Source organism: Balaenoptera ricei, chromosome 1 (genome assembly GCF_028023285.1).
Source record: "Balaenoptera ricei isolate mBalRic1 chromosome 1, mBalRic1.hap2, whole genome shotgun sequence".
NCBI lineage: Eukaryota > Metazoa > Chordata > Mammalia > Artiodactyla > Balaenopteridae > Balaenoptera > Balaenoptera ricei.
The window spans coordinates 129,478,438-129,500,955 of NC_082639.1; the positions used below are offsets into that span (position 1 = coordinate 129,478,438).

Genomic DNA, 22,518 nt, shown 5'->3' on the forward strand with positions numbered 1-22,518 from the left:
ACTCATCAAGAAATTTTTATTTCACCAGAGTCCCACACACTGTAGTTAAAACATCATGTTTCTCTAATTCTGCCACAAGCAAATACTGTATTCTGAGCAACCGATCATTACCCAAGTCTGAACAGTCCTCCCTGTACTTAATAAGTGCCTGAAATTCCATCCTTCTTGTTTTATCTCTTTAGCTAAAGGCTTGAGCCTTTTTAAAATTAAATTATGCACTGAGTCAGCAAATATCCCACCAGCAGACTCTCAGTGCTAGTTTCTTAGGGCTACGGTAGCAAATTAGCACAAATTGAGTGGCTTAAAAACAATAGAAATATATTCTCTCGCAGTTTTGGAGGCCAGAAGTCTGAGATCCAGGTGTTGGCAGGGACGCCCTCCCTCCAAAGGCTCCAGGGAAGACTCTGTCCTTGTGTCTCAGCTTCTATTGGCTCTGGGAGTTTCTTGGCTTGTGACGGCGTAACACCAACCTCTGCCTCTGTCTTCATGTGGCCATCTCTTCTCTGTTTCCTCTTGTGTCTTTTTGAAGTGACATTTGGCACTGGATTTATGGTCTATCCACGATTATCTCTTCTCAAGGTCCTTGACTTAATTACATCTGCAAATATCCTTTTTCCAAGTAAGCTTGCATTCACAGGTTCTGGGAGACATACCTTTGGCAGGGCCACCATTCAACTCACTATAACTTTAGACCCAGCCCTGGGGCAATATAACTGTACTCTTTTCTGTGGAACCAGGACAGGGCCTTGCAAAAGTCCACCCAGTGCTACAAACAGCCACTGCCAATCAACCAGAGTTAGTCAGGGGATGAAGTGTGTTTGCTGTCCTGGCAGGGAGTTGTAACATTTCCAGCGTCATCTGTAAATCTCATCCTAGGGTGAATTAAGAACCTGAGAAAGGGGTGTAGCCAGTGGATAGCGGTGTCAAGTCTTCATTTTTGCCTGACTTAGGCACTGCCCTCAAACACCTTAAATTCAAACCTAGCTGCTGTGAGTCACTCTCTCTGGAGGAAAACCTGCAGCTAGAGATTCATCCATCTCCCAAGTAGGCAAATTTCCCGAGGTAATTCATGAGTTAACATTAAAATGTAAAACCCCCTATCCAGTGGGGCAACTTAACCTCCATCAGACCTCCCCAGTAACCCAGATGAGCACAGTTTAAAGTGTCAGTGTGCTTGTGATGCAAACCAGCCTCAAGACAGGCCCCCCTCCCTTATAGGAAGCCTCTGCCCCCCAAGCCCTCCCACGCAGCTGGTCTAAAACCTACCTCTGCCTCTTCTTTTCCTCCTCAGCTATGACCAGTTTTCTCTTCCTCTCCAAATAAAGGATCAGACTTCTTCATCCTTCTCTTTTTCTGATTTGAAGAATATTTTTCTGTTTTCCTTTATTTTTTTCCAAGTCAAAAATCCATTTCTTGCTCTGGCTTCAGATCTGAACTTTTCAAGCCTCTGCAGTGTTTTAGAACGCCTTGGTGATCTGGGCAGGCCACCTCTCTTGACAGCATTTTCCCTTCCACCTTCAGCAAAGATCCTTAGCTGTGCTCTGCTTGCCTTTCTTCTCACGAGGTCTGCGTGCCTGGTGGTGGCAGTGGGGCAGGAGATGGGGGCATGTAGTGCCAGGTCTGTGTGTCCTCATTGCGTGTCCTTGGAAAATGGCTCCTCCCACACACCCTTTCTCTTTTATATTTCTTTTTCCGTGAAAATTTTTCTGCCTTGGCTCTTTCACGGAGCCTGCTGGAAGCAGCCTGCTAAAAATCGATTTGCTTTACTGACTTCTCTCCTTCCTTGGAGCCTGAACTTTGCCTGTGTGGTCACTTTTACTGAAGCTCAGAAACCTGTTCCTTTTTTGCAAAAGCCAAATCAAGAAAGACACCCCCATCCTGGGCCTCTGCCTCCATTTCATTTCCAAGGGACTCATTGAAAGGAAGTGACTGGCTGTCAGGGGGGGCTGGGTTGAAGGACCCCAATTCCACTCTATTCTGGGTCTTGACAACCTGGCAACTGGTTTAAAGAACTGGCTTTCAAACTTTGCCAACTGTAGTCCACAGTGGGACATACCGTTTACTCAGAGCATACGCATATAGGTATGTGTAAATTTTTAAAAGGTTTCACAAAATTATACCTATCTTTACAATGGATGGTGCTATTCTCTATTCTATTTTTTTTTTCTTTTTTTTTTTTTTTGCCAGATGCTAGGCACGACCCATTGATTTTATGATACACTAATGGGTCACAGTCTGCAATTTTGAAAAACACAGGTTTAAAGAAAGCTGCCCCCGTCTCTGCTCTTGGTTAGGAAGTCCATCAAACTCTGCTTTATTGTTTCTCTTCAATTCACCCTCAAGGCTTTTTAGCTGCTGCTTCCTGATCCTATGATGAGGTATATATCGATCCTAGAGCCTTTCTTTCCCTGCCGGTCTTTTTGAACAGCCAGTCCTTTCTGCTTTCCAATCACAGTGTGTCATCACACTCCATCGCAGGCATGCGGGTGGAAGCACAGACACGCTCATAAATCAAGACCTCTAGGGCCACTGTCTCACTGACCTTGCAAATATAAACAGGCCCACTTGCCCAGGTCTTACCCTCCTGCCTCCTCTCTTTCTCTGCAATCCTGCTTCTCGGTGGAAAACAAGAGCAGCTTCTCAACGCCGCTGAGACATGGCTGTCCACTCGGGTCCTTTCAGGTCCTATCCCCACACCTTCTATATTAGACTCAGTAAACCATGTCTCTGGCAAAACAGTCTTAGGACTATCAGGTTTACATCTCCTCCTCTCATAACAGGTTAACTCATAAAAGCACTCAGAATTTACATCCTACCTTCAACACTGGAGGATGCCGAGCTGAGTTTACTGTTGTTCGCATTTTTGCATCAGCAGCCAAAACAGATGCAATGTGGGATGGGGGAGGGCATCTGATCTTAACCCCCCCCTCTTTTCTCAATCTTAAAACCTCCAACTTCTCAAAAGTGTACTGGGTGGTCTTCAAATGTGATTTCTCAGATTCACTGACCCATGAGCTGGAGTTCAGTCTTTACCACCAACAAGGAGGAAGGATGTTTCCCCACCATTTTTATTTTGAGATTTTAATTTCATATTCTCTCCCCTAGCAAACTTACAGCCTCAGAGTTTAGGTATATTCAGAACAGGTTATCAGTTCCCGGTATTTGTCATGTGAAACCAAATCCACACAATCTGAAGTCGATGTTGTTTGGGGAAAATGGCAGGATCAAAGGCTCGCAGAAAGACAGAACCAGGTGGGGATCCCAGGGGACACCACCTGCTGACTTCTGGCTCGGGTCTTTCTGCACACCTGACAGGTGAGGACTTCTGTAACTCTTTTCAGTCTGTGCCTGTAACTTCCTCCAACGGAGAGCCCTGGAGGCCTGCAGAGGAATAAAGAAAACTGACCTCTGCGAGAAGCGAGGGGCCACGCCAGGAGGAAGCCCTTATCATCCCCATAGTTACACGAGAGTTCTTGGTTAATTATCCCTTCAGGGTTTTGTTTTGATTCCCCCCGCCAAACCTCATTTTTAAATGATCCTTAAGAAACAAAATAATTATTTTTATTAATAATAGTATAAATAATATTAATTATTAATAAATAAAAGAATAAAACTCCCTTAATATTGTTGAAATGGAAATGTGGCTCACATTTACATAAAATTTAAGGCTCTGGCTCTAGTTTTATGAAATGTTGATATTTTAAAGCCGAGACCGCCCTGAATCCTGGGCCCAGAATATCCCCAGGGTCTGACACTATCCCGACGCTATTGTCTGGGCTTACTTTCATACTGGTATTATTTTGTTGTTACCTCCCAACTGCAACAAAGTGGGGTCTGTCACTGATTATTTCCTAGGTTCTGTATTACTATCAGGGAGAAGAGTGCCTTAGCATTTGCTCAGAATTCACTTGGTATAGTGTTACTGCTGTCATCTACTGCTGCCTAACAAATTACCCCAAAATGTAATGACTTAAGACAATAATTTTATTTTGCTCCCCTTTTTATAGGTAGGAATTTGGACAGGATGGGGCAGCTTGTCTGTGTTTCACGTAGTGTCAGCTAGAGTGGCCCAAGGGGTGAAGGATGACGCTCTAAGAGGCTCACCCACATGGCTGACTGTTGGCTGGGAGCTTGGCAGGGAGTGCTGGCCAACAGCCTTTCCAGCTTGGTGGCCTTGGGGTTGTTGGTGTCGTCTGACTTCTAATATGGCAGCTTAGGGCTTCCGAAGAGAGAGCACTGAGAGCCAGAAGCAGGGAGCTGCCCTTAAGGCTCAGGTTCAGACACTGGCTGTGTCACTCCCACCATATTCTATTGTGAGAGCAGTCACAGAGACCACTCAGATTCAAGGCAAGTGGACATAGACCACTATTCGAGGAGTGTCAAAGATCTGGGGTTACCATAAGAAAAAATTCCTAATTGCCAATATAGGCTTCTGAGATTGTATACATCTTTGCCTCAGAAGGGCAGAGAGTGAGCATGGACAGAACATAGCCAGGACCCTGGATTTGCCCCTGGGTTTGCTACTGGCAGCCCAGTAAAATGATGAGCCAGTAGCAAATACCTGATAAATACCGTTGTGTTGTAATTAGTGTACCTGCCACATTCCCTTAAATGTGGTACTGTACTGAGGACAAATTCAGTCAGTCAGTGAATCAGAAAATATCTATTAAGCAGACATTGAGCTAGGTTCTGGGAACCCAACAGCTCACAAAATACCCTAAAAGTCCGAAGACTATTTTGCCACAGATGTGGTTTAATGAGTCTAATAAAGAAGGTGTGGTCTCTGCCTCATAGAGGGTATAGTCTTGCATAGGAAACAGAATTTATCAAATTATTTCATAAATAAATGTAAAGTTACATCAAATAGAAGTGCCATAAAGGAAAGGTTTATGGTGCAATGAGAGGTGGAGATCAGGGAAGACTTCCCTAAAGAAATGATGATTGAACTAAGATCTGAACAATCGGTGAGGAGGAGGAAGACTGACCGTCCAGGCAGCGGAAATGGGCTTCTGCAAAGTGCCTGGGCAAAAGGAAACTTGGTGGGGATGGGAAGCCAAAGAAGACCAGTGTACTGGAAAGGAGTGAGCCCGAGGGAAGCCAGTGCAAGCTGAGGCTGGAGAGTAGAAAGGGGCCAGAGACCGCAGGGCCTTGGAGACCATCAAGTTTGATCCCCAAGGTGATATGTGGACACCTTGCCTGGTACCTAGAATTCTGTCCATTCATCCAGCCATCTATCTATTCATCCATATACCCATCTGTCCACTCACATTCCACTCAGTCATCAAAACCTGCCTGGTTACTCACCTTCCATATGCTGGAGGTACAGGGATAAATAAGACTACCTAAGCTGTACCTTTATAGAACTTGTGTACACCCCAACCAGGTGTTCTATTCTTTATTACCTTTACCAAGTCACCAGACCTCTAAAAACCTCTCTAGTTCTAGCATCCAAGGATAATATCTCACAAACCTCACCCTTAATTCACCCTCACTCCCCGGTCATGCTTTTGAAAATGCATCTTCTGGTCACAAGGAGTACTTGGGCTAGATTGGGAATGATCTGACACAGCTGCTCTTGGAAATCCCTCAGGAACTACCAATGATGATACAACATTGTGCTGACCTGCATGGGCAGGTCTAGCTACGTCCTGGTTAGAGTCATAGGCTACTCCTTTTTTCTGTCAAAGACATTTCTTTTTTCATAGCCTTGCTGGCTCTGATCACATCATTTTCCCAAGGGGGAAATCTGATGTGGATGCCTACTACAAGGGAACTATTCTGCTGATCAATCAACTAAACTTATCTAATTCCAAGTTAGCTCCATTCAGTTCAGCTGGACTCAGCTCAACTCAACCCAATCCATCCATCCATCCATCTATGCTTTCAACAAGTATTCTTTAAGTACTTTTCTGTCAAAGTCTATGTTGGGCCTGGGGATCCAGCTGGGGTTTCTTCCACCAACCAACTCACCTCCCCTTTCCAATCAGAATGGTATCAGTGTATTGTGTGGAGAGAAGACAGGACTCAGAGCAGGACTGCGCTATTTTTGCAACTTAGCCCCGCCACTTATTTACTGCCTTGGGCAATTTTGTTAACCTCTCTGAGCCACAGTTTCCTCACCTTAAAGCAGGAATAATAATACCTACTTTGTGGGAGTTTTGTCAGGATTAAATTTATAAAAGGCACTCAGAAATGGTATCCAGGGTCTTCCCTGGTGGTCCAGTGGTTAAGACTTTGCCTTCCAATGCAGGGGGTGTGGGTTCGATCCCGCAGTCAGGGAGCTAAGACCCCACATGCCTAGTGGCCAAAAAACCAGAACATAAAACAGAAGCAATATTGTAACAAATTCAATAAAGACTTTAAAAATGGTCCACATAAAAAAAAAACTTTTTAAAAAAATGGTATCCTGGACTTCCCTGGTGGCACAGTGGTTAAGAATCCTCCTGCCAGTGCAGGGGACACGGGTTCGAGCCCTGGTCCGGGAAGATCCCACATGCCGCAGAGCAGCTAAGCCCGTGCGCCACAACTACTGAGCCTGTGCTCTAGAGCCCGCGAGCCACAACTACTGAAGCCCACGTGCCGCAACTACTGAGCCCGAGCACCTAGAGCCCGTGCTCTGCAACAAGAGAAGCCACCGCGATGAGAAGCCCGCGCACCACAGCGAAGAGCAGCCCCTGCTCGCCGCAACTGGAGAAAGCCCGCGCGCAGCAACGAAGACCCAACGCAGCCAAAAATAAATAAAATAAATAAATTTATAAGAAAAAAAAATGGTATCCATACCCAACACAGTGGATGAACACAGACCAAGGAACATCACTGGGAAATTTCTTAACACTGCAAACCAAAGAAGATTCTACAGGTTTCCACAGAGATAAAATAGGTCAATTACAAGGGTCAGGAAACACATTGGCTTCCGACTTTTAAAAGCAAAACGATAATGGACAAGTTTCTAGTTCTGGGTATGGCAAACACACCCTCCACCTAGACTCTCCCATGGATTGCCCTTATAAAACCTGGGCAGAAGGATACAGCTGCTGTTTGAGGACTCTGAAAAGTAAACAGTTTCAGGCAGATCGAGGAAGAAAACCAGAATCCAACCTAGTACCAAATCAGCAGTGTGTGTATCATGTTTTCCTCTGGAATTTACAACCTTGACTCAGGGCAATGTGACAGTGATGGCAGCAATAGCCTGAGGCGCCTAAGAAATGAAATACCCAGCAATAAGAAGGAACAAATTATTGACTCAGGCAATAGAATAGATGACTCTTAGATGCATTTTGCTAAGTGAAATAAGCCAGATCCAAAAGACTACTGTATTATTTCATTTATTTAACCTTCTGGAAAAGGCCATACTATAGGGGAAAAAAACAGATCAGTGATTGCTAGGGGATGAGGTGCAGGGAAGTTTTGACTATAAAACGAATGGGGCATGATGGAATTTTTTGGAAAAAAGAAAATAGTATCCATTAAGTCTTCTTGCCATTTTTTAATCCTCTCTGGACATAAAGGAAAGACTAAGTAAAAAAGACCCAAAGCTCACCACAACACCTGGAAAAGAGGAGAACCCACTGGGGAGGAGGGCACCCACCACTGTAGTATGGTCCTAACCCTTGTTTTTGCCCTTGATTTACCGTGTTCCTCAAAGATCCCTTTGGACACCTCTGCTGAATTCTTTCCGGGAAATTGACATTTACCTAAATTACTCTATTGCATCCCTGGGCTTAGGCTGATCCTGGATTTCTTGTGTTCAAAATCAGGACTGTGCAGTTGAGCACATCTTCATGTTTCCCTCGGTGTTGTGTCAGCCCTTCATCATCATCAGTGCATGCCCTTTAAGCAGGGAGAAGATACGGGGCATGGAAGGAATGGTGGCAGCCTACCCAGTCCACCGATCCAGCAGAACCCTGGTGGAAGCCCAGTTAGGGACATCCTACAGTACTGGTAACAGAGGAGCAGGGACAAGAAAAGAAAAAGGAGCAGCACTACATCCAAGGGTAGGAACACACAAAGAAAGTGAAGCCACATCAGCGTGAGTGCTCTCCAGTCTCTTCCCGCCACAACCCAGGCTACCATGTCATTAAACATCAAGGTGCCAACTCTGGTCTAAAAATAAGTAGGCGACTAAACCATAGCATACCCAGAATTCTGCATTCTTAGGTTCCCTAAACTTAGGAAGGCATTCCCTTTACCTCATTGTTTTCCACTCGTGGCTATAATCAGATCTAGGTTTCTTATCTAAAAAGATTGCCTCCCATTCAGATGCTGCCCAGAGTCATCTCATGTGAATATCTTCCTCTTTTAGGTACTCAGTGGTCTCAGATGCAGAAACAGAAAGCATTTTCATGGAGCCCATTCACCTCTCCTCAGCTGTTGCAGCTAAACAGATCATCAATGAAGGTGATGCCATCAGACGCAGGGTGGGAGGAGGGAGAGTCCAAGGGTCATCTGGAGACTCTCGGAAGGGGGCCATTGGAAGGTGTCAATGTGCTTCTCACGTGCTTCCCATCACATTAAGAGGAGCGGATCCAAAGAAGGCAGTTCCTCCAACCCCTCCTCATCAACATTCATGGGACAGAGGTGGAAATTATTATGCCTCAGTGTGAACAGTTCTCTAGGCAACAGACAGGGAGGCAGCTCCAATCTGCCCCTAGGGCCCCTCATTCAGTTTTTCAGTTAACCTCAGGGGCCCTGCGATGGCTTATGCTAGAGGTGCAGACCTGAGAGCCTGAGAAATGGCTAGGAGCATCCAGAGAGTTCTGTTCAAAGGGATGTCTAGATTTAAATCTGCATTTCCACTAGTGCTTAAAGATGGTTTTTAAACTGAAATATGAATGGGGAGGAGGTAAGGAAAGGTGGGGTGGCAAGAGATGTTAATATTTACACAAAAAAATTTAGAGCAGAAAACGTACTATATTTCATTCAAGGATACTCATTCCAATAGGATGGATTTTTTTTCCTAATCAATTTGGGGCAAATAATCTTTCACAGTTTTGTTCCTCTCTCATCCCTTTTCCCTTGGTGTCTCTCTCACTCCTGATGGGTGGGGTGAGATAAGGCAGTCCTGTTAATTACACAGGGCCCACCTGGCCTTTGGGCTTAATCTGGCATCCACAGCTGGTGGCCATGATCACTACCCTAGTGATGAGAACCAAACATGCTACTCCTTCTCCATGTAACCCCAGGTCTTGCTTAGTCCCTAGGCCCTTTGTGTCCCCACCAGGGTCCCTGAGGACATCTGGATCTCCTGAGCAATGAGATATTTTAAAATACCTCATGAGCAGTGAGATATTTTACCTGATGTTGCTTGTTGATCTGGGAACCCTAGGAGGCCCCATCTTCTCAAGTAACTACTTTTTTCTGTTTTCTTTTATCACCCTACCTGGGGTCACTGTTACCTTGCTCCAAGTCAGGCCAAGGTGTCTTGATCCCAGTCTAGTTCTTTCTAAATTGCTCCCAGCACCACCCTAACTCTGGAAGTTCTTTTTCCCTCCTGTGTGGTTGGGAATTTCCCTAACCTTCCATCTTGCATCACCCTCGCATTGTGCTTCACTCTCTGGACATCTCTCCAGGCTTTGGCTCTTGATAAGTAAAAGTCCAGGTTTAGGGGTTGTGAGAAAACCGTGTCCTCTCTTTGAAAGCTTCGCTTTCAGGTCTATGGGATGTTAGGGACTTTCAGCATTTATACTGTGACCTGAAGCTGAGCAATGCCTTTTTTTTATCCTAAGCCTTTCTAGGCATTAAGCCTAAGTTTCATTAGTCTGAGTGGCTGAAGGATGGTGGGGGAAGAAAAAAAAGAATAAATTACAGAAAAAAGGAAAATGTACCAAATGATACTTCAAAACATTGCCCTACTCAGTAGTGATTAGAGGGGTAAAAATGGATGTCGAAGAACCCTCCAATTTCAGGAAAGTCTGCATATGCCACACATCTGACAGAGTGCAAAGGAGAAATGTCTGGGCTTTACTCTCTTCTGATGAAGCCTCAGCGAGTAGAAATAAATGGGAGGAATTGATGCGGCTGAAGTGTGGAGCAGAGAGCTAGGGAAAGTAGGAGCTCCCAGTGAGGATAAGGGGCTGAGACATTTGTTTTTAAATTGGAAGGGGAAGAAATCAAAACAATAACCTGCTATATAAATAGCCGAGGAAGACATTGCTGTATATTTTAATGAGGCACTGGGGAGTTTTGTGGGGTTTTTTTCCATGTAGTAGAGGAAAGATATCTAAGTAGGGGAGGGAAAGAGAGGGGCTTTTACATTTGCCGTGTAAGACCCCAGGAGAGCCAAGAGTGGTGGAGAAAATAGGAACGCTTCATCTATTTTTAAGCAAAATAGAGCACTGGGATTGCAGAGGTTTTCTTCTTCCTGCTTTTGAAACGGATATCAAAGAACATTTAGAGTTGAGACCTGTGCAGGGATGTGGGTGCACATCAGGTGGTTTAGACGAGGGTGGAGAGGAGAGGGAAGCTTTAGGGAAATGACGTCGTCAGCCCTGGGCAGAACCCAGGACTCCTGGATCCGCAGACTTGAGCAGCCCGGCACCTGCCCGTTCTGTGAAGGGCGGGGCCACGTCTATTGCCAAATGTGGCTGCGCTCTTCACCCACGTGGGAAAGAGGTGGTGCCAGCAAGAGGTTATGGCCAACACAGAGGACACTCCTTTCCTGCTTACCTTCTTTTTTCCTCTCTCTACTCAGTATTTTTGGGCTACAAAGTGAAAGGAAAGGTTTTGCTCTCTTGTATACCTTCTTAGAGAAAGGAAAGATCTTACCTTCCTCCAAATTTGATAATTTGGGAGCAAATACATTAGGAGGAGAAGTTTCACTCGAGAGGCAGGTGAATAGAATGTGAATTCATTCGAAACTTGAGCTTCTCTGGGCTGTTGTCAGAAAGGCCCCGAGTGCTGTTTTGTGACTGGCGTCAGAGCTCATAGGAAACTTTTGCCACCTGTCAGAGAGCCGGGAGGCTGAGGATCACAGGCGCCCACACTCTAGTGGGGGAAACAGACAATACACGAAATAAGTAAATTAAAGGTGTATTACAAGGTGACCTAGCATAAGTGACTGCTGAAAGTTTCACTTTTCCCAGAGTTATTTGCCTTCCATGTGTAAAGGAGTCAAACTAATAGAATGAATTATGTTACTAAAGAATGCCATGTATTCATCTGGTAAATGCTTCTAAGCGTCTAATTTGTGTGGGTCACTGTGGGATTTACAAGTATAAATTGGACATACACCAGCTACTCAAGGACCTCAGTCTAAGAAATTATCAGCCAGCTTTAGAGAAATACGGGAGGAGATGAGGGAAACCGATGTCCCTTCTCCCACCGCAGTACACCTACGCTGCTGACCCTGACAAGTGTCCAGGCCAGTGCAGGCTCCTCCTGGGTCCCCATTAAGTCCTTCCTGGCAGATCAGATCCTGCTGGATCTGAAGGAATTCAGCCCATACGCAGAGTCCTGGCAGCAAATGGGCCAAGAGTGGGTTCTCCCAAGGAGCAGGGAAGGCCCTGGTGTTCCTCCTCTTTGATGAGAATGCTTCCCGTCCCACTAGAACTCAAGCCGCAGGGGGTCAAGGCCGAGGCAGAGTGCCCAGGCATGCTGGAGTCTGCCGAGCAGCTGCTGGTGGAGGACCTGTACAACCGCGTCAGGGAAAAGACGGATGACACCAGCCTGTACAACACGCCCTGCGTCCTGGACCTACAGCGGGCCTTGGCCCAGGACCGCCAAGAGGCTCCCTGGAATGAGGTGGATGAGGTCTGGCCCAACGTCTTTATAGCAGAGAAGTGAGTCTGACATCTGGGGGGGATCATGATCCTTTGTCCTACCACTCGGGGTAGTGCCTGAGGTGAAACTCCTCCAACTTTGACCAAAGGCTCAGTAGCTCCCTCCATCAAATTGATGCTGCCTGACTACTTTCCCAGCCCTGAACTTGGAGAATGGCCCCACCTACCCACCTGCACACAGAGATGCCCGGGCAAAAAATGCTGGCATGATTGTTTATCCTCCAACCTTCTGCCAGGGCCCTCTATCATAGCCTGGCCCCTCCAGGTGCCTTTTCTGGGCCTCCCTTCCTGCCCAGAGCCTTGCCAATACACACCTCACTATCACCATCATCCCATGACATCCATAACAACCATATAATGGGACATTTGGAGCCATTGACTATATTGATTTTATATATATTTACCAACTTATGAAAATGCTCACAATATATTAAGAGGATAAATAGGTTATAAAACAAATATATATAATATGATGCTAATTGAGTAATATATATAGTATGTGTGTATGTCTGTGTTTGTATGTGCTTTTACTTAGACAACAAATTGGAAACAAATGTGATAAAAAGTTTATAGTACTTCTCTCTAGGAGGTGGTTCTGTAAGTGATTTTCATTTTCTTCTTTAGGTTTCTTTTCAACTGTACAGATTTCCTACAGTAAACACATGTTATTTTTATAATAAGAAAAAAATGTTATTTTTCAAAAGTTTATCAGTGGTTTCCAGAACAAAACCCAAAACAACTCACTCACATCCTAGTGCTTTTGTTGTGGTCTTGCCAGTGCATAATTGGTAACAATAGGCTGGTTTGTGAAATTCATTTTGCTGATCTATTGGCTACTTAATGAGATCTTTTCCCAATGTAATTACCCATATATCTAGATGCAAGGGAGGGAATCTGGGGTCCCCAGGGCAGGCAGTAGGGAAAATAGCTTTGGACATTGGGTCTTGTACTCCACTGTGGTGTAATTGGTTGCCCGGGACCTGATTCCCAGAGCTGGGCACCAAGTCCTGAGTGATCCCTAATTAGCTCTGTAGACCCAGAAACATTCACATTGTGATCAACAGGGACCCTGGGCATCTCCAGATATCACCAGCTAAAAGCTTCTGCTCCTTCTTGGGCAACCCTGTCCTCAGGGCCTCTTTAAACTAAGGTCTATTTATTCCGCTGCAGTAAAAAAGCTCTGAACTAGAAACCCCGAACCCCAGTTCTTATGAGTCTTTTTCTTTGAACAAGTCATAAAAGCTATCTGATTCATTTTTACAGTCTCCAAATGGGAAGGGGATATATGTATACATATAGCTGATTCACTTCATTGTACAGCAGAAACTAACACAACATTGTAAAGCAACTATACCCCAATTTTAAAAAAATGGGGGGGAATAATAATAATAATACCTAAAAAACAAAAAGAATAGTTGTCCTGTCTACCTCTTAAGTTTATTATTAGGATAAAATAAACTAACGCATACGAAAGCACTTTGAAAAGTATAGCATGCCATATCAATGTGAAGCACACATTTTATTATTATTTTTGCCTGCCACTTCTGTGTCTTGATAACTGTGCATCCCAAAGGCATGGAATTTTAGCCTAGAGGTCTCTGGGCCAATCAAAGCTTTCCTTACACATCGATCTTGTTCTCTTCTTTCTCCTGCCCTCCCTTGCCCAGCTCCCCGTCCCTTCTCTCTTTCGCCAGAGCTAAGTCACCAGTCCCTTTTTATAACAATATTTCCCGTGAGCCCCAGACACATGGGTGAGCAGACAAGGAGGTATTCACCCAGCTGTGGCCCTCCTGACCTGGCTGAAGCAGGCTCCCAATCTCAGTGGTAAGGCACCTTTCTAGTTCTGACTCTGGCAAAAAATGCCCCTGCCTCTTTCCCTACAGGAGCGTGGCTGTGAACAAGGGGAGGCTGAAGAGGCTGGGAATTACCCACATCCTGAATGCTGCTCATGGCACCGGCGTCTACACTGGGCCTGAATTCTACACTGGCCTGGAGATCCAGTACCTGGGTGTGGAGGTCGATGACTTCCCTGAGGTGAACATCTCCCAGCATTTCCGGAAGGCAGCTGAGTTCCTGGATGAAGCCCTGCTGACCTATAGAGGTGAGGGGGGTCTGTCTGCTCCAGGCTGCTGGAATTCCACAGGGCGAGGAAGGACAAAAGGAATGTTATGAAAACCTCCAGGTTATCTGCTGTCTGGAGGTCATCTGTCTTAAGACGGTTGTTGTCTCATTCTAGAACAAGGGGAAAGGAATGGACCATCATTCATCCCATAAGTAATTATTGAGGGCCCAACATGTGCCAGGTGCTATTCTAGGCATTGTGGTGAAAGATACAGATAAAGCTTCTGGCCTTTGATACTTACATTGTAGTGAAGGCAGAAAAAATTAGAAAGAAAAAGAAAAATGTCAGATACTGATCAGTGTGAGGCAGAGATGAGAACTGGGATGATGTGTTGGAGTGTCTGGCTAGCTCCCTCAAGAGTGGTTGAGAAGGCCTCTCGGAGGAGGGGGCGTTTAAGCTGAGCGATAAGAAGGAACTAGCCACGGAAAAATTGGAAGAAGAACATTCCTGGCCAAGGGACGTGCCAGTGCAAAATTCCTAAGGTGGAATAAGCTTGGTGTATTCAGGAATCACAAGGCGAGTGTGGGTTAGCCTGGTAGATGAGGGTGGCAGGGGCCCATTGTGCAGGAAGTTGAGGACCAAGGTAAGGGAGTTGAAAGGCACCTTGATCTGATCTGCATTATGGAAAACTCACTCCCTGTGCTCTGAGGGCAAGACCGGGTGGGAGGGGAGGGGAGAGTGGGAGCGAGGAGAGCAGGGCTGAGGCTGTCACGGTAGTCTAAGTGGGATGATAGGAGACTATCTATAGAGTTGATGGGACATCCATCTCAACGAGGATCTCAATGAGGAGAGGCTGAAGCCCATGCAGTGAGAGCGGGTGGGAGTTCAGCATCTGGGGCCCAAAGACCCATGCTTCAGTCCAGGATTTGCTATGTTCTCTCTATACAAGGAACCGCCGTTTCCTCATCTATAGAACAAATAGATCTAATTTTCCTAAAATTGCTGTGAGGATTAAAATTGTAAAAATGCATACAAGGGCTTACTTCGCACAGAACTGGGTAAATAACAAATGTTTAAAAAGTTATAGCCATTATTATAATGAATATTATTAACTATTCCTGGGAAGGACATTTCCTCTCATCACCAATGGCCAGGAAGGGTAATTTTTAATGGATACATATATATATATAGAGAGAGAGAGAGAGATACAGAGACAGAGAGAGTTACAGAGAGACAAAGAGGGGAAATATTTTTATATATGTATACATTTTTATTAAATTATAATTTATAAATGTATAAATGTTATATATATATATAATAAGTATATATCTATATAAAATGATTTTCTCCCCTTTTCAATGCTTAAAAAAACCTACTTTTAAGAACGTATTTCTTCTGACAAAAGTGGACTTGGGCGTGTCTGTGGGAGAGGGGATTTCTTCCGCTGCTTTGCCGGGTGCTGACGGCCACTTCTCGGCCGAACGAGGGAAGCCATAGACGCGGCAACCGGCCGGCGGGGCTCGCGCAGCATCCCGGGCGAGTGAGGCTGCTCGCAGAGCCGAAACGCATCCCCAGAAGCGGGAGAAGCCGCCCGGAGGGTGGCGGCGTGGCAGGGAGGCGGCGGGCTGGGCGTCCCAGAGCTGCGAGGCCGAAGCAGGCAAGTGTCCTGCCGCGGGGAGAGGGAGACGGCGGCGCTCCCTCCAGGGCAGGTTCTCCCCGCGACCCAGAGCGGTGCCGCAGGGCCTGCGGGCGAGCGCAACAGCTCTGCCAGGTCCACCGGGTGGTCCCCAACACCTGCCCGGCCGGAGCGTGCTGCAGACCATCTCCTCTCCCCTGGCTGCTATCAAGTGCCTTCAGGCTCACCCTCCCTAGTCTCCGCACCCCTGCGAGGCAGGGAAAGGACGGTATCCTTACAGAGGTTGTTGCCTTCGTGGGCACTTCCTACCCCGGGGCAGACAGTTGTCACCATCCCTGGAATTAACCTCCTGAGCCTTAGTTTCTGTGGTTTTCTCCGTTCTAGGATACTTCCGAGTCAGTTCTTAACAAGGAGGAAGGCAAAACATACCCCTGGCTCTGGGCATTTTACATAATAATCGCAATGACCCCTTGAGAAGGTATTTACATTTTGCAGATTGGGAAATCCCACTCATGGAAGGCTAAGTGATGGCCACCATGAAATAATTAAGATTCCTTTGGTTGCCAGTAAGTAGAAAGCATCTCAAACTACTTAACAAGCAACAAAGGCATTAATTACAGCAATACAAGGAGAAATCCAAAGACAGGAAGGTGGCCCCAGGATGGTCTGGAACAAGGACTGGACAACCTCAGGACTGTTGGTTCCATCATCTCTTTCTACCTCAGAGAGCATGGCCCACCACAGGCCTGACAATAACGGCTAACTTCCTGCCTCAGTCCATTTCCACGTTCCCTGGAGAGAAAATTTGTTTGTCAGACTCTGGTCCTTTGTCTACCCTAAATTCTGTCCACAGTGGCAAGGGGGGTGGCTTCTGGGCAAGTACTTCTCATTGTCCTGGGGTGCAGACAGGGGGAAAGTTCTGAGGAAAAGGAGAATTATGAATTGGGAGGATACAAAACAAATGCCTGCCATATAAAGGCATACTGAGAGTGTGAGAGAACTGGAACCCAGCCTTACTCAAGTCCAGGGCTCTCTCCACTAGCTGTACTCTTCAAATCTTTAAGCACATCTAGACAGACCATGACCCCCACGTCCCCCTGCCATCAGCCCTGCTGCTAATCAAAATGGCAACTGCAAATTAGAAAAAGACCACCTTCCTCAAGCCATTTTACTGCTGGAGAGTTTTCATCATAACCAAACAAATCAACTTTGACTTCAAAGTTAAAGGCGTCCCCTCGAGTTGTGTCAAGCATAAGCTATACATTAGTGTGGCCTTGTGCCTAACAGAGAAAATAAAAAAATCCTTTCGTTGCTCTGGGTGAATTGGGTGGGGCCCCAAGTCTGACCCATCCAGCTCTCCCCTGTCCCTCAGGCTGCCCGTGACACTCTTCAGAGGAATCCCAGGTGTAAGGAACATAGCACGGAAAAGCATGGCACCCCAACCTGGCCTCCACCAGACTGAGTCTAACTGTATTTGATGCCCTTATGAGGAAGCCTAGCTGCTTGTGTCCTGAAGTGTGCTGAAGTGAGCTGGCCTAGTAACCACCTCCAGAAGAAGTGAATGAGACCTTGGTACTAACTGTAGTAAATTGTGACCTGGTCGGCCAGTTAAAAGGGTGTCCTTGCTGAGGGACAGCTGAGCCCTGAGCTGGAGGAGGGAGGGGATAAGACACTGAATCTGTAGATGCTCTTTTAGTGGCTTTGATTCTGCTTGCTTACCGCCCCCTAGTGGCTGCTGGCCCTTGGCAATAAGGCCTTTCAGCATTATTGGACCTCAGGGCCCTCAAGTCTTGCCTTGGTCTCTGGCCTTCTATGGTCTTAACTGGTACTAAGATATAATAATAGAAGTCACCCCCATCCCATATTGTAAGATAGGACTCTTAACTGATTTAACAAATATCCCCGAAGACTGTTGGCAAATAGATTGATGACAGCCTGGAGGGAGATCTCTAGCGGTCCCAGTGTGCATTTTAAACAGTCATAGAATGAAGGCATGTCTGTCATGTTTATGAAGGACGCAAAGCAGAGGGGGAGGCTGGGGAATAACTGATCTATTGAATGGTAGAGTTGAGACTTGCAAAAGCTTCTGTTAGCCTATAAGAACAGGCTATATCTACCAAAAACATCAATAGGAATTTGTAGAGTTATCTTTATGTTTTAAGAATGCTGCAAGATAAGAGAGACATGGCTTGATAGCAGTTTTTTTTTAGAAGGCTTTATAGGTTTCAATTGATAAAAAAGATAATTTGAGTTCATTGTGTGATATATCCACCCACATTGCAAGCTCAGATGGCATCAGTGAAGGCCCAGTGCCCAGAAAAAGAGTGGTGAGGGGCCCACTCTACTCTGTATGGGTCAGTCCAAACCTGAAATATCTTGCTCCATACTGACACAACTTCCTTAGGAATAAAACTGATAAATTCAAGTTTGACCTGAAGAGAGTGGCAAGTATAGTAATGGAACATGAAAAAATGTTTGACTAATGATTGAAAGACCCAGAATAGCCAGGAAAAGAAAAAAGAAAAAGAAAAAGAAAAAAAAAAACTCTAGTGAAGAATATGATAGTGATTTTCTTAAAGATTTTTGTATTAAAGACCTGATTCATACAGATATATTTATTATTTACCCTTGTATGTCAGAGCAGGAACACTGGGTGCCTGTTACAGAAAGTTATCCTTTGCCCTAACATGTGAAAGAATTTTCAAAAAATTAGAATGACATAAATATGGAATGAGAGGGGTGTGTGTGTGTCTGTCTGTCTGTCTGTCTATATCTGTCTAAAATACTGAGCTCTCTGTCACTGGAAGCATCTGGCAGAGTCTGGATGATGGATTATCCAGCATCAAGGATGTGGTAAAAGGAATTCTCATGGGACTTGTGGTCCTTTCCAACACTGAGATTCTACTTCTCTGTGATTCACTCAACTTAGCCTCATTCCTTTTCTTCTCTATTCTTTTATTTTTCCTCCTTCTGATGCTCAGTCCGGTGGAGAGAAAGTGCACTCCAGTGTTTCAAAACTGGGGACAGTGGTTAGTTCCTTTTTCCCCCACCCACTCCTCACTCCCTGCTGTGTTCAGAAAATGCGGAACATGTTTCCTCAAGCACAGGGCAGTGTCACTGCTCTGTGTGACATCTGTAATATGGGGACAATGATGCTTGTGCCTCATGGGACTTGAGCACGGATGAATATGAGAAGCAAAGGAAACATATTAAATCCAGCACATCAAAACAGCTCTTAAAAAAAAATACAAGTGCCATTATATCACTGTCTCTTGTGTTTTCTTCTCAGGGAAAGTCCTGGTCAGCAGTGAAATGGGCATCAGCCGCTCGGCAGTGCTGGTGGTCGCCTACCTGATGATCTTCCACAACATGGCCATCCTGGAGGCCTTGATGACCTTGCGCAAGAAGCGGGCCATCTACCCCAACGACGGCTTCCTGAAGCAGCTCCGGGAGCTCAACGAGAAGCTGATGGAGGAGAGAGAAGAGGACTTCGGCAGGGAGGGGGGAGAAGAGGAGGCGGAGGAGGGCGAGGACGCAGGGAGCACGGTTGGGGCCAGAGTGCATGCCCTCACCGTGGAAGAGGAGGATGACGCCACCAGTCACCTGAGTAGCTCCTCCCTGGGGAAGGCCAGCCGAGCCTCCAAGCCCCTCACCCTCATCGATGAAGAAGAGGAGGAGAAACTCTATGAGGCGTGGAAGAAGGGGCAGGGTCTCCCCACAGGCAAGGTCCCCCAGGGCGGGGACGACAGGGGCTCAGCCTCCTCCGGCCAGGGTGAGGAGGAGCCCGAGGATGAGGATGTGGAGCGAATCATCCGGGAGTGGCAGAGCCGAAATGAGAGGTACCAGGCAGAGGGGCACCGGAAGTGGGATAGGGAGGAGGAAGAGGAGGAGGAGGGTGACGACGGCTCCTTTGTGAGGAGGAGACGGAGGCACACGATGAGTGAGAGCAGCACCTCCGAGAGTGTGAGCAGCCAGGACATCCGGGTCCTGAAGCAGCAGCTGGAGATGAGCAGCCAGAACCGAGGTGGGAGACGCCGCTCTGACTCGGTGTCCACGGAGAGCACCTGGGACATGTGGAACCAGAGGCTACTGGAGATTGAGAAGGAGGCTTCGCGGAAGTACCACTCCAGGAGCAAGAGAGAGGAAGTAGATGGCAGCTCGGAGGTGGGGAACGGGGTGCGGGAGGATGACGAGGAGAGTGTGTACTCTGAGGCCAGCTCCTTCTATAACTTCTGCAACAGGAACAAGGACAAACTCACTGCCCTGGAAAGGTGGAAGATCAAGAGAATCCAATTTGGATTTCACAAGAAAGACTCGGAGGCAGGAGACGGCAGCAGTGAGCAACGTGCAGAGGAGGCCAAGGGGGAGAAGAAGAACCTCTCTGACGTCAACCTATCTGCCTACCAGGCCTGGAAGCTGAAGCACCAGAAGGTGGGCAGTGAGAACAAGGAGGAGGTGGTGGAGCTCAGCAAGGGAGAAGACTCGGCCTTGGCCAAGAAGAGGCAACGGAGGCTGGAGCTGCTGGAGAGGAGCAGGCAGACGCTGGAGGAGAGCCAGTCCATGGGAAGCTGGGAGGCAGATAGCTCGGCTGCCAGCGGGAGCATCCCCCTGTGTGCATTCTGGTCCGCAGCCCCCTCAGTCAGTGCTGGTGGGGACACAGTGTCGGTGCTCAGTGCCCAAAGCCACAGCTCCCATCCCTCTCAGGCCCTAAGCAATGTAGGGGGGTGCTTGGCCTCCGCCCCCACCACACCTCTACCTAACCTGCCAGTGGGGCCCGGAGACACCATTTCCATTGCCAGCATTCAGAACTGGATTGTCAACGTAGTCAGCGAAACTCTCACCCAGAAGCAAAATGAAGGGCTGCTGTTGTCCCGCTCACCCTCTGTTGCAAGCATGAAGGTGGCACCAGCAGCCAGCTGCCTGGGGGATGACCAAGTCTCCATGCTTAGTGGCCAGAGCGACTCCTCCCTGGGCGGCTGCCTGCTCCCTCAAAGCCAGGCAAGACCCAGCTCCGACACGCAGTCCATGCTGTCCACCCACGTCACACGGGGCTCAAGAGCTGAAGGTACTGGGAGCAAAGTGAGGGGGACCAGCAAGCCTATCTGTAGCCTCTTTGCTGACAGTGTTGACCTAAAGGAGCTTGGCCGGAAGGAGAAGGAGATGCGAACAGAGCTGAGGGAGAAGATGTCTGAGTACAAAATGGAGAAGCTGGCCTCTGACAACAAACGCAGCTCCCTCTTCAAGAAGAAGAAGGTCAGGGAAGATGAGGATGATGACGTGGGTGATAGGGATGAGGACGCTGACAGTGCCATAGGGAGCTTCCGGTATTCTTCCCGCAGTAATTCCCAGAAACCCGAAACAGACACCTCCTCCTCCCTGGCTGTCTCTGATAGTTATGGAAGTGGCAGCAGAGCTGGCAAAGAGATGGATAGCAGTATTAATAAGTGGCTCAGTGGCCTCAGGACAGAGGAAAAGTCTCCTCCCCAAAGTGATTGGTCTGGAAGCTCCAGGGGGAAGTACACCAGATCTTCCCTGCTCTGGGAGACGGAGTCTAAGTCCTCCAGTTACAAGTTCTCCAAATCCCGGTCAGAGGAGCAGGACACTTCCTCCTACCATGAGGCCAATGGCAACTCCGTAAGAAGCACTTCACGGTTCTCTGCTTCCTCCACCAGGGAGGGCAGAGAGATGCACACGTTCTCCAGGTCCATGTTCAGTGAGACCTCAAGCTCCCGAGAGGAAAGCCCGGAGCCCTACTTTTTCCACCGGACCCCTGAGCCCTCTGAAGGGGAAGAGTCCCCAGAACCACAGCGTCCGAATTGGGCCAGACCCAGGGACTCGGAAGATGTGGAAGAGTCATCCAAGTCAGATTTTTCTGAATTTGGAGCCAAGAGGAAATTCACCCAGAGCTTCCTGAGGTCTGAAGAGGAGAGAGAGAAGGAGAGGACGGAAAAGAGAGAGGAAGGGAGGTTTGCTTCAGGGCGGCGGTCCCAGTATCGGAGAAGCACTGACAGGGAGGAGGAGGAAGAAATGGACGATGAAGCCATCATTGCTGCCTGGAGACGCCGGCAAGAAGAAACCAGGACTAAGCTGCAGAGAAGGAGGGAGGATTAAGCTGGGCAAAGTGGATCTGGGAGAGGCTGAGAACACAGGGAGAGGCCATACGGCTTAGCACAGGGCTCAGGGCATACATTGCCACAGCCCATCAAGGGACAAGGTTGTGGAGAGGATCATATGGAGGGGCAGAAGTGAAATGAGAGGTACCAGGCAGAAGGGCACTGGATGTGGTGTAGGGAAGAAGCAGAGAAGGAGGAGAAGAGCCATAAATGTAAGGTCCAAATGAGGGACAAGCTGACACCATTTCTGTTGCCCAATGTCCTCTAAGCTTTGGTGCTTCACTTATGTATTTGATTTTGTTCATCACAGACTAGAAAGATGAGCTTGCAAAGGCACTATAGTTTGTTGGAGACTCCAGCTTACATCCAGGAAGGCTGTGAATACACGACATGGTTCTATATGTAGAGGTTTTATTATGAGGCCCAGGAAATCTATCCTGTGGCAAGTCTCACCTCTCCCAGCAATGCTGAGTTCTGGTTGTTTCTTTTGAATGTTTTGGATCTCCATTAAATTGATATGTTGTCAAATATTTCTTCTTCATTCTGGTCACTTTTAGCTCCTTGGATATTAGCAGAAACCCACTTTAAGAGACAGATGTGTTACCATGAGCCAGCCTCACCTTGTGCTACAAAAGCTGTGTCTCCAGAAAATACCGTTATCACCTTATTATAAAAAATAATAAACCAGGTATTTAGTTTAGGATACAGTGCAGTGGGAAGACACTAGGGGGACCCTTGAGAGTAACAGAGGGAACTCGAGAAAGAGAGAACAGGTTTTGTCGTGGTGAGAGTGGCAAGCTAAAGGTAGGGAGTCCCTCTGGAGTGGCAGGAAAAAAAAGCAAATCATGAGGGAGACAAGAAAAGAAGCCCGGTACAGGGAGATGGAGATGTATCTTTATGAAATCTTGCGGTCATCCTTGCTCTTCATTC

General features: G+C 47.1%; 1 protein-coding gene across 1 annotated transcript in view; it reads left to right on the forward strand.

Moving 5' to 3' along the window:
- STYXL2 (serine/threonine/tyrosine interacting like 2) overlaps positions 1–22,118 on the forward strand; it is a 32,224-nt gene extending 10,106 nt beyond the window's left edge. Inside the window, exons 3-6 of the mRNA XM_059935514.1 lie at positions 8,303–8,397; positions 11,546–11,777; positions 13,661–13,878; positions 18,765–22,118. Coding sequence (XP_059791497.1) covers positions 8,303–8,397; positions 11,546–11,777; positions 13,661–13,878; positions 18,765–21,586 — 3,367 coding nt within the window. The 3' untranslated portion in view covers positions 21,587–22,118. The remainder of the gene's footprint in view (positions 1–8,302; positions 8,398–11,545; positions 11,778–13,660; positions 13,879–18,764) is intronic.
- The last annotated feature ends 400 nt before the right edge of the window (positions 22,119–22,518 follow it).